This window comes from Rhinolophus sinicus, linkage group LG02 (assembly GCF_036562045.2).
Source record: "Rhinolophus sinicus isolate RSC01 linkage group LG02, ASM3656204v1, whole genome shotgun sequence".
In the NCBI taxonomy this organism is placed as follows: Eukaryota; Metazoa; Chordata; class Mammalia; order Chiroptera; family Rhinolophidae; genus Rhinolophus; species Rhinolophus sinicus.
This window is the reverse complement of record NC_133752.1, coordinates 94239695-94252788: the sequence shown is the minus strand read 5'-3', so window position 1 is coordinate 94252788 and position 13094 is coordinate 94239695. Positions and strand designations below refer to the sequence as shown.

General features: G+C 37.4%; 1 protein-coding gene across 21 annotated transcripts in view; it reads right to left on the bottom strand.

Moving 5' to 3' along the window:
• Positions 1-597: 597 nt before the first annotated feature.
• MLLT10 (MLLT10 histone lysine methyltransferase DOT1L cofactor) overlaps positions 598-13094 on the bottom strand; it is a 198267-nt gene continuing 185770 nt past the window's right edge. For 20 of the 21 annotated variants that reach the window (XM_074324864.1, XM_074324863.1, XM_019755986.2 and 17 more), the window contains 2 exons: positions 4182-4391; positions 598-2374 (listed from right to left, as the gene is read on the bottom strand). In XM_074324864.1, the coding sequence (XP_074180965.1) occupies positions 2330-2374; positions 4182-4391 (255 nt within the window). In that variant the 3' untranslated portion in view covers positions 598-2329. Of the gene's footprint in view, positions 2375-4181; positions 4426-13094 lie in introns of those variants that run through there. The other variant, XM_074324866.1, reaches the window with a different exon arrangement.

The following is a 13094-nucleotide window of genomic DNA, read 5'->3' as shown; positions in this document are numbered from 1 at the left end:
ATACAAAAATTGTGGTATATCTATGCAATGGAATATTATCAGCCATCAAGAGAAACCCTGTGTTTGTGACAATATGGATGGGCCTTGAGGACATTATGCTGAGTGACAGAGAAAGACAAATACTGTATGATCTCATATGTGGAATATATACATACATACATATATATATATATATATATATATATATATATTTTTTTTTTTTTTTTAAAGAAAGAAACCTAACTCATAGGAAAAAGAGATCAGATTTGTGGGTATCAGAGGCGGGGGAGGGGAAAGAGGGAGGAGGAATCGGTCAAATGGTACAGTTCCAGCTGTAAGATAAATAAGTACTAAGAATGTAATGTACATACAGCACGATGACTATAGCTAACACTGCTCTATGGTAAATTGGAAAGCTGTTAAGAGTTTAAATCCTGAAAGTTCTCATCACAAGGAAAAAACTTTTTCTGTTCTCTTTTTTGTATCTGTATGAGATAGCTAAATTTACTGTGGTAAACATTTCACAATGTATATATAAGCCAAATTATTATGCTGTATACCTTAAACTTAATAGTGATATTATGTCATTTATATCTCAATAAAACTGGAAAAATGGCACAGAGTTATAAACATTGTTAAATTTTATTAACAAAAACTTTGTACATTTTCTTCAATACATGTGGATTTTTACACCTAGGTAAAATAATAACACATTCAAAATTTACCATTTATACAAATTGTTACAGAATAACAACCAGTGGGTTAAATAAGTAAAATAAACCACACCGATTTTTTAAAATTATCTACAAAAGATCTGACTTTCTTTAAAATTCCCCTGAACATATAAAAATAAATTAATTTTACTTTTCAATTAAATCTACCAATTAGAAATATTACAAATCAAAATATCAATGTTATCTTATGAATATTTTCACAATACAAAACAGATTCACAAAACCTTATTTACAGAAATGAGGTAAGAACTGTGCAATGTTTAACCAAGAGACATATTGCAGAATTAACATGTTCTTCCAGCTAAGTACACAGTGGAGGTCTAATTACAGCTGGGTCTTTTCCACTAATAATTCACACATTTAAGAACAGTTCAATGATTACATCCTCAATTATGTAATTTATACACTGCCATACTGTCACACCAGGAGTGTGGCTACCCAAAGTGGAAGGACTGTAATAAGATTTCACCTGTTTTAGGAACTGTAGTGGTGGGTTGTTTATCCTGTTTTGTTCATTTGTTGGAAATCATCGTCAGTAATGGGAAGTTATTCAAAGTAAAAAACAAAAATTCTTACCAAATCCACTCATTTTTCTTGTGACTCATTAGTGGATAAATACCCAGGTATTTTGCCTGAGCTATCTATGGTGGCATAGAAAGTTTTTAATAAAGGCAGAACCACGGGAAGGCTGCTGGTGCAACACTGACTATTCCTACTACTTACAAGGACTGACTACAGTGCAAGCTCAGCTGTCTAGAGCCATTTCAACACCATAAGGTACTAACAGGCACTTGATTCAGGCCAAACCCGACCAGCAGCTTCCAGAGTGGCCCATCTTTCTGAAAGAAGTCTTTCATTTTGAATTGATCTGGTTCCCCCAGCAGCCTTAGAACTCAACTCAAGGTTTCTTTAAAATATGAGTAGGTCTTAACACCAAAAAAGAGGCATTTAGCAAAAAAAAAAAAAATTTCGTTTTGCAAAAGGAAGACATTACCGTCCTAACTTGATTACCAAAATTGGCCAAATCCCATTAGAAAGTTTTCTAACAAAGATTGCCAAGTCCCAGTTGATGACTTATTTATTTGCAATATTTAACCAACAAAACTCTCGTAGAAGAAATTGGACAGTTCCTTGAAATTTGTTTTAAGTTTTGACTCAGAGCAAGCACATTGTAACCCAAACAAAGTATCTTATTTTCATATTCCAACTTGTACAATAAAACCAAGTAGTTTATAAATGGAAAAAATCTTTAGTTTTGCTATTCATCTCTCCAATTTGTAACAAAATTAGTTGTGCACCAACTATATTAAATTTCTCTTAGGTTGATAAACTCATTGCATGTAAATTTTCAATGACAAAAGTTAGGTATTAAATTTTCTTTCAAAGTTCAAAAAATCTGGGTGAGGGGTGGGGGATATGGGAATTTCATTTCAGTGCAACAAAGCAACAAGAAAATCAAAGCCTTACAAGAAATGTCCTTGTGGCAATTAATCCTTTGTTGTGCAGTTAGTTTCTTGTTGCATTTCTTCATAGGTGTAGTAAGAGGACTGCAACAGCAGCCAGAGGAAGTGCTAGAACAGCAGGATAGGCAATTTCTAAGATGTTTTTCTCAAGTGTCAACTTTTCTCTTGAGCAACAGGCCCCGTTTTATCACTAAGTCTCTGCAGTTGAAACAAACAAGATCAAATGCATTAGCTAAATCAATTTTTGGCCCACATTTGAGGTAATATCCTCTTAATTGAAATTATAACCAAGATAAAATGTGGTATACATGGTTATTCCTTTTTTCCTACAAGTCGACATGGTTACTTTTCAGCATAATATAAAGACATGAATTTACTGGTAAACATTATCAGTTGCTTTTACAAACATGAAATTCAGCAGTAAACAAAAAAGTGCCCATCTGAGCCACAGAACTCACAGGAATGAATGTAGAAATCATCCCCTGAAATTAACATTTCCACAGAAGTAGTAACATGGTATTACAGAAAATGAATTTTTTATGGACTAACAAAGTCATGGGTTCTGATCCAATATGTGCTATTTATCCTTTGAGCTATCCTTTGAGCTTTAACCTCTTCGAGTCTTGTTTTACTAATCTACAAAAAAATAGGGTTACAACCTATTACTATTTCAAAGATTGAAATCATGCATACTATAGTATCTGACAAAGATGCCTCGCATACAGTAGGGTACTCATAAATATTATTTGCTACCCTTGCTTTTCTCCATTAGGTATTTAATAGTTTATTTTATATTGTTTACTATTGTGGTTTTCCATTAAAAATACACTTTTCATATTATATGGAAAAAGTAACTAGTAATTAATTCATTTTTTAACATAAGAAAAAGCTTGAGAAAAAAAGCAGTACAAAAAATTTCTAAATGAATACAGAATCACTGAAATTTCCCATGTCAGAAGAATACTGCAGAGGGAACAACGTTTGTGACAATGACAGTATATATTCAGGAAGTCAGAAATAATGGGGCAAACAAATGCATTGAAGAGTTAATAAAATCAATAATCTATATTTTAAACCAATTCTTGTTACTAAATACAAACTAAAGTTTCTGAAGACTAAAAGCACAGTATATAGCAAGCTTTCAAAATTATGGGAAACAGCAAACATTGTGACTTTTAGTACTTTAATTTGCCCACTCTCCCACTTCATTCTTTCCTTCTTGCTTTCCTGATGTCCAGTCTGCATTCTATATCCCAGTAGCCTTCCTCTAACACAGTTCTGCCCTGAACTGGAATTTAGGAGAAATATTTATACACTACAGTAAAGTAGACCTAATTGAAGGGGAGAATTAATAAAAAGAAACAGCCTTAAAACTGTGTGCTACCAAATGTATAGTATACTGTTCCTGCATCCGTTTTTAATTTATCTTGTACGCTGACAGGGTAAGATGCTATCACTTACATAAAATTAATAAAACTTAAATTCCATTAGAAATGTGATTATAATTTACTTTTTTTTATCATAATCTGGTGGAATAATTGGATTACCCTAAAATTTTTATATTAATTTTATTATAAATATAATTCCATTTTAGGAAGCACTTCAGAGCAAAATAAAAAAAATACTGCTAAAATATCTAGACTGGTTCTATAATTAAACAAATTAAACAAAGATTCTTAAAAAGTACCAAGTATTGTCTGAGTGGACTGTTCCACACGACTTGCTATAAATACAACATTTTTATTTTGAAACTTTCTGAATTATCATACGGCCTTCAAACCTTATGTGCAAATTCAAACTGATATACTTTGGGGATATATATAAATTGGCTTAGGTCCTTTGTGTTTACAATACCCAGCTGCTGAAACAACTGGTTTTAAAGAGAAATTATCAAGGGAATAATATATTTGGGGGGGAAGGAGAGGGACTGGAGAGAATCATCTCTCATTAATCAATAAAATTCTTTTTATTATTTTGCTAGATAGAATAAAGCAAAGATACTTACTGTCACTTTCTGACTTGCACTATCTCCATGGATGGCGAGAAATGGGTTGGTGGGAGCTGGGTGAAGTGGTGGCGCCTGAGTACCTGCCAGTAGGTTGTTTATCGGTATTTGTGTTGGTGCAGAGAGCTGCAGCTGCTGCAGTTCCGGTTGGTGGTGCTGCTGGTGGTGATGCTGTTGCATTAACTGATACAGAAGCGCCTGATGTTGCTCCTTAGGTAAAAACATGTGAAAGAAGATGAGTTCCCTGTCACAGAATTCAGCAGTCAGTAAAGCCTGCCTTTTCTATTTTCTTCTTTAATATTAGATATTTAAATGTAAGTCACTCATATACATACTACTAAGAAAGAAAGCAAGTATCTCATCAGAAAAAATACGCTGCACTGCTGCACTAGGTAACAACCGTCTACTATGAAATGTCAATAACATCAGTGCATGGCTTATCTTCAAAAGGGGCAAAACAAATAAAGGAGACCTCTATTCAAATTAGGTTATCCATGACAATCAAGGAGAACAGAAATGTAGAGAAGTCACAAATTATCTGTATTTGACTTTAAAATGCACTGTGTGGGTCAAATCCTCCCCATAATTTTGGGAATCTAAAATAAGTCTGAACTTCTCATTCAAGCACTCAAAAAAGAGTGCTTTTTTTATGTAGTTATAAGACTATTCTTTAGAGCAAAGATGTATTTCATTTCCTGAGTGCTTACCAGGCACTGTTTCTGAGACATGTGTTTGTGCTTGACACATATTGGTGGAGAAGAAAAATCCCTGCCCTTATGTAGCCTACCCTGGGGACAAGAGGGAGAGACCAAAGTCAGAATAGGAGTATTGCTAAGGGTCAGCGGAAACAGGAGTGTGCGACAGCGTATGACAGGGGTGGGGTCACCTGAAACAGACTAGTCAGGGAATTCTCTATGTGGATCTGGGGTAGGGGGTTCTAGGCAGATGGAATAGCCAGTGCTAAGGAGCTCCTTCAGCGCATGTCCAGTACGATCACGGGAGACAGCAAGGAGGCCAGAGGGGCTGGAATGGAGTGAGCAAGGAGGAGGCAAGAGCAGACTGTGGGCCTCACAGCAGTAGGCTGTACACACCCTGTCTTTTACTCAAGGTAAAATGGGAAGCCAGTGGAGGGTTTTATCTTTATACCATTGTAAATATAGTGACTGTGAAAAATGATACTCTAGAATCAAAACAAATATTGTCAATATATTTTTGACTAAACAAGAAAGTAGGTAGATACATTTTAGAAAGAAATGATAAACAAAAGCTGAAACTCTTGAGTTAAACAGCCCTTCTCCATGCCTTCTAATTCAATGAAGTGCTAGGGAAATGGGGCTCGAAAAAAGTCACACGACCATATCAGCTTGGTCTCACTTTAAATTTCTGACAGCAGAGGACCAGCCAGTGCTGGCCCTGCATGTGAGCCACACAACGCCACGTGGCTCAGTTAATTCTTCTTTCTCCCCTTCGCCAAGGCATCTACTCCACATCTTCTTCACCACCAGTACCCCATCTCCCAGAGCCGATGACTATACTTATCATTTAATTTAAACAATTAAAAGCATTAAAAGTGGGTTTCCTTGACCTCCTATCATGAAATCCACTGACAGCTGCTGTACCTACCTTCTTGTTAAAGTGGAATGCTACTCTCAGCTTCTCTCCTTTCTTAGGGAATTTGCTGCTCTGGGAATTAACCCACAACACACACATCTGCCGTCATATTCAAAATGAATAGAAACTACCCCCCCCACCATGTCCTTCTTCCATTAGGTGCCCATTTCTCGGCTTTTTACAGTAAAACGTCGTTAGTTGCCTCTATTCCACTTTCACTTCCTCTCCTCCCATTTTCTTCTGAACCAGTCTGAGGTTTTTACTTCTTACCAAAACCACATTTGTGAAAAATCCTCCAAACAGCCAAATCCAGTGGTCCATTCTTACTTGTCCTACCAGAAGCATTTTACACAATAGGGTCCTTCCTTTCTTGAAACATTTTCTTCGTATGGACCCTAGAACACCAGGGCCACTCTCTTAGTTAGTGGCCACTTTTTTTCAATATCTTGTACTAGATTATTCTCCTCTTCCAGGATGTCCAGAGCTCAGTCCTCATTCACTATTGATCTTATCAAATCTTGTGAATCTAAACATCACACAGGAAGCAATGACCCCAAATTTATACATCCAACTGCATTTCCTTGGACTCCAGACTCAGAAAAGCCTAGGACACACCTCCCTTGCCCGTCTAAGCAGACCTCTCACACTCAGTTATGTCTATAACAGACTCCTGTTTTCTCTCCAAAACCTGTCCCTCCTAGTCATCCAAACCTCAGGAAACGTCAACATTCAATTGCTTAGGACTCTTTTTCTTGAATGTCTGACAAACAAGTCTTCAAATATACAATTTCAAAATATGTACATTTCAAAATATACAATTTCAGACAGTTTCTTACCACGTTTATCACATTATTTTAAGACACCAACATCTCCTACCTAGACTGCTCCAATAGCCTCCCTGTTTCTAGGGTTGCCACCCAACACACACAGACTACTCTCCATAATGCAACAGCTAAACTCATCTTTCAAAAACATGAATTATTATCATGTCACTATTCTGTTCAAAGCCCTCCAATTAATTCTTTCAAATAATCCTGAAAGAAAAAGTAAGGATATACGAAACAAGATTTTTTTAAACTGGGATAATTATTAAAGTTGGGTGATTAATATATTATACTGTATGCTCTACTTTTCAATACACTTGAAAATTTCCATAATAGAAAGGTTAAAAACAAAATCACCTATGACTTTCCATACTTAAGAACTAACTTTCTTGCCAAACAGACAGTCCATGATCTTCTAGACCAAGCCCAGCGACCTGATCTTCTCTCCCCTTCAGCAGCCTCCCTCACTCTGCCGTCATACTAGCCTTCTTTCTAGTCTTCACTACATAAATGCATGTCCAGCTAAAGTCTTTTATAACTGTTGTTCCTTCTACCTGGAATGCGCTTTCTCTTCTATTCCCATGTCAAGAAGTCATGCTCCTTCAACTTTTATTCAGTTCTGTGCTCAAAAGTCATCTACTCAAAGAAGCTGGGCCACCCTATTTAAAATGGCCCTCATCCCACTGTTTTGTATCCCCTTATCCTGCTTTATTTTCCTTCTCAATATTTATTACTACCAAAAAGTATACATTTAGTTCCGGAAAAATGGCGGAGTGAGGTGAGCCTCTGTAAAGCTCCCCTGGAATTTACAAAGAATTGAACAACAAAAACTCCACAAAGGACTCCCTGCACAGCAGACAGGCAAGACGAAGAGGCCCACTACCGACTGAAATCACCTACAGGTGGGAGATTCGTGCGAGTGGGGGGAGGAGGAAACGGAGAAGTGCACGGAGACGGAGCCGCGCGGGCGCAGGACGCAGACCTAGCTCAGTGCGCCGAGCTCGCTGCTTCCCGGAACTACCGCAGCTGCGGGAGAGGGAAGAACTCGGACTGCTAGGGCTCCGCCAGGGCTCCACAGGGCTGAGGGGACAGCATATAACACGGCTGAACCCAACGCTCACGGCAGAGACCTCGGAGAAAAGACTGAGGGAAAAAGGCTGAAAACGGTGGTTTAAGCCCGCACTGCCGAGCAGAGAACGGAGCCTTAGGCACTGAGACTAGCCGCCCCCTCCCTCCCCTCCCAGAGCTCGCCCCGCCCCCACCTGCCCGGTGCTAGAAGCGAAACAGTAGCAGTGTCAGATCAAAACAACAGAAAATTTGCTATATTTGAGAACTGTGGCCCACAGACACAAATTCACAGCCCAGCTAGTTCCGGCAAAGGGGAGAGAGCTGTGGAAGCAGGACTGGCTGTGGTGGTGGTGGTGGCCGCCATTGCTCTGGGCCACCTCTCACAGCTCACCCCACCCCTGGCCCCACCTATCTGGGCGGATCCCTGCAGGAGTAAACAGAACTGCTGAAACATACGGGCTCTGAATCAGGAGCTGGAAGAGCTTTGGAACATCAAAAGCTCTCCGCATACCCACCGGGACACTGCGCCCTGTGACCTAGACGAACTATTAACAGAGGAGAAGCCCGTCTCCCAGGGAATCCCCCCATTGTGAGAGAAGCTAGAGTAGTGCAGAGAAAACATAGCACTACCTTGTGAGAGAGGAAAAAAAAAGCCTGCAGTCGGAGAAAAAGTAAAACATTCTACCAACAAGTACTGGAAAACAAAAGAAAGACCTCTTCCTATCAACTTGTTGCAGAAGTCACTCCTGTAGATGTCTAGGAAGAGAAATAGTAAACCAGTAATCGCCATGAATAACCAAGGCAACAAGATAGCTCAGAAAGAAAGTGAAAAATCTCCAGAGAAGGCACTTAAAGATACAGAAATATGTGACTTAAATGACAGAGAATTCAAGATTGCAGTTCTGAAAAAACTCAACGAGATACAAGAAAACACAGATAGGCAGTTAAATGAACTCAGAAACTCAATCAAAGAACAGCATGAGCATTTTATGAAAGAGATTGAAATTTTAAAAAAGAACCAAATAGAATTTCTGGAGATTAAGAACTCAATAGAAGAAATTAAGAATGAAATAACCAGCTTAGGTAGTAGAGTTGACCAGATGGAGGAAAGAATCAGTGACATCGAAGATAGAAACCTGGAAATGACACAGATAGAAGAAGAAAGAGACTTGAGACTTAAAAGAAATGAAAGAACTCTACAAGAACTTTCTGACTCCATCAGAAAGAGCAATATAAGAATAATGGGCATACCAGAAGGAGAAGAAAGAGAGAAGGGAACAGAGAATATATTCAAACAAATTGTGGATGAGAACTTCCCAAATTTGTGGACAGAACTGGACCCTCGAATCCAAGAAGCAAATAGAACACCTAGTTACCTCAATCCCAACAGGCCTTCTCCAAGGCACATTGTATTGAAGCTGTCTAAAATCAACGACAAAGAAAGAATCCTCAAGGCAGCCAGGGAAAAGAAGACGGTAACTTACAAAGGAAAGCCCATTAGATTATCATCAGATTTTTCAGCAGAAACTCTACAAGCCAGGAGGAGTGGAACCAAATATTCAAACTATTGAAAGAGAGAAATCATGAGCCAAGAATAATATATCCAGCAAAGATATCCTTTAGATATGAAGGAGGAATAAAGACCTTTCCAGACATACAGAAGCTGAGGAATTTTCTAATACACGACCTGCACTACAAGAAATACTAAAGGAGGCTATTCGACCACCATCAACAGGGACAATTTGTGGCAACCAAAACATAAAAAGGGGAGAGTAAAGGCCTGAACGGAATATGGGAATGGAGAAAGTAAGCGTGCTGAAGAAAATGGAATACTCTAAATATCAAACTTTCTTTTACATAAACTTAAGGGTAACCACTCAAAATAAATCCAGAACTGAAATATATACTGAAATAAAAGAAGAAACAGAGGGAAACATCATAGAATACCACCACACAGAAATAATAGACAACAACAAAAGGCAAAGAAACAATGGAGACACAGCCTTACCAGAAAACTAAAGATAGAATGACAGGAAATCCTCACATATCAATAATCACCCTAAATGTAAATGGACTGAACTCACCAATAAAAAGGCACAGAGTAGCAGATTGGATCAAAAACTAAACCCAACCATATGCTGTCTCCAAGAGACACATCTCAGCTACAAGGACAAGCATAGACTCAAAGTGAAAGGGTGGAAATTGACACTCCAAGCAAATGGTACCCAGAGAAAATCAGGTGTAGCCATAATGATATCAGATGAAACAGACTTCAAGGTGAAAAAGATAACAAGAGACAAAGATGGACATTTCATAATGGTGAAGGGACTGTACAACAAGAAGACATAACAGTCATCAATATTTATGCCCCCAATCAGGGAGCACGAAATACACCAAGCAACTACTAACAGAACTAAAGGGAGAAATTGACCAAAACACAATTATACTAGGGGACTTAAATACATCATTGACAGCTATGGATAGATCATCCAAACAGAAAATAAATAACGAAATAGTAGCCCTAAATGACACATTAGATGAAATGGACATAATTGACATTTATAGAGCACTTCATCCTAAAACATCAGACTACACATTCTTTTCTAGTGTACATGGAACATTCTCAAGGATAGACCATGTATTGGGACATAAAATCAGTCTCAACAAATTTAAGAAGATTGAAATCATACCAAGCATATTCTCTGATCACAAGGCTTTGAAATTGGATATCAACTGTAAAAAGAAAATGGGAAAAAACACAAATATGTGGAGATTAAACAACATACTTTTAAAGAAGGACTGGGTCAAAGAAGAAGTTAGAGGAGAGATCAAAAGATACATAGAAACAAATGACAATGAAAATACATCCTACCAAAATTTTTGGGATGCAGCGAAAGCAGTTTTAAGAGGGAAATTTATCTCATTACAGGCCTATCTCAAGAAACAAGAAAACTCCCAAATAAATAACCTCATGTTACATCTTAAAGAACTAGAAAAAGAAGAACAAGTAAAACCCAAGGTCAGCAGAAGAAAGGAAATAACAAAAATTAGAGCAGAACTAAATGAAATAGAGAACAAAAAGACAATAGAAAAAATTAATGTGACAAAGAGCTGGTTCTTTGAAAAGATTAACAAAATTGACAAACCCTTGTCTAGACTTACTAAGATAAAAGAGAAGACACTGATTAACAAAATCAGAAATAAAAGGGAAGTTATCACGGACACCACAGAAATACAAAGGATCATCCAAGAATACTATGAAGGACTATATGCCACCAAATTCAACAACCTAGAAGAAATGGACAAGTTCTTAGAAACATATAGCCTTCAAGGCTGAACCATGAAGAACTGGAAAATCTAAACAGACCGATCACCAATGTGAAATTGAATCAGTCATCCAAAACCTTCCCAAAAGCAAAAGTCCGGGACCAGATGGCTTCACTAGTGAATTCTACCAAACCTTCAAAGAGGATCTAATACCAATTCTGCACAAACTCTTCCAAAAATTGAAGAAGAGACAGTACTCCCTAACTCATTTTATGAGGCCAACATTACCCTGATACCAAAACCTGGTAAGGACAGCACAAAAAAGAAAACTACAGACCAATATCTCTGATGAATACCGATGCAAAAATCCTAAATAAAATTCTAGCAAATCGAATACAACAATGCATTAAAAAGATTATTCATCACGACCAAGTGGGGTTCATCCCGGGGCACAAGGATGGTTCAACATCGCAAATCCATCAATGTGATACATCACATAAACAAAATAAAGGACAAAAATCATATGATTATATCAATTGATGCAGAAAAAGCATTTGACAAGATACAACATCCATTTATGATTAAAACACTTAATAAAATGGGTATAGAAGGAAAATACCTTAACATAATAAAGGCCATATATGACAAGCCCTCTGCTAATCTCATAATTAATGGAGAAAAACTGAAGCCCTTTGCTCTACGTTCAGGAACACGACAGGGATGTCCCCTATCACCTCTGCTTTTCAACATAGTGTTGGAAGTCCTTGCCAGAGCAATCAGGCAAGAGAAAGAAATAAAAGGCATCCAAATTGGGAATGAAGAAGTTAAATTATCACTCTTTGCAGATGACATGATGCTATATATAGAAAACCCTAAAGACTCCACCAAAAAGCTATTAGAAACAATCAACGAATACAGTAAAGTTGCTGGCTACAAAATCAACGCACAAAAGTCCATTGCCTTCCTATATACTAACAATGAAATCTCAGAAAAAGAAATACAAAAACAATTCCTTTTGCAATTGCAGCAAAAGAATAAAATACCTAGGAATAAACTTAACCAAGGATGTGAAAGACCTATATGCTGAAAACTATAAGACATTTTTGAAAGAAATTGAAGAAGACACAAAGAAATGGAAAGACATTCCGTGCTCATGGATTGGAAGAATCAACATAGTTAAAATGGCCATATTACCCAAAGCAATATACAGATTCAATGCAATCCCCATCAAAATCCCAATGGCATATTTTAAAGAAATAGAACAAAAATCATCAGATTTGTTTGGAACCACAAAAGACCCGAATAGCCAAAGCAATCTTAAGAAAAAGAACAATAATGGAGGTATCACACTTCCTGACTTTGGCTTGTACTACAGGGCTACAATAATCAAAACAGCATGGTATTGGCAGAAAAACAGACACATAGACCAATGGAATAGAATTGAGAACCCAGAAATAAAACCACATAAATATGGACAGATAATTTTTGACAAAGAAGCTAAAAACATACAATGGAGCAAAGACAGCCTCTTCAATAAATGGTGCTGGGAGAATTGGATAGCCACGTGCAAAAGAATGAAACTGGACTGCTATTTGTCACCATGTACCAAAGTTAATTCAAAATGGATCAAAGACTTAAGCATAAGACCTGACACAATAAACTGCATAGAAGAAAACATAGGTACTAAACTTATGGACCTTGGGTTCAAAGAGCATTTTATGAACTTGACTCCAAAGGCAATGGAAGTAAAAGCTAAAATAAACGAATGGGACTATATGAAACTTAAAAGCTTCTGCACAGCAAAAGAAACCATTGACAAAATAAAGAGGCCACCAACTGAATGGGAGAAGATTTTTGCAAACAGTGCCTCCGATAAGGGGCTAGTATCCAGAATATACAAGGAACTCATGCAACTCAACAACAAAAAACAAACAACCCAATTGAAAAATGGGCAGAGGACTTGAAGAGACATTTCTCCAAAGAGGACATACAAATGGCAAATAGACATATGAAAAAATGCTCAACATCACTAATCATCAGAGAAATGCAAATCAAAACCACAATGAGATATCACCTCACCCCAGTCAGAATGGCTATCATCAACAAGACAAATAGTAACAAATGTTGGAGAGGCTGTGGAGAA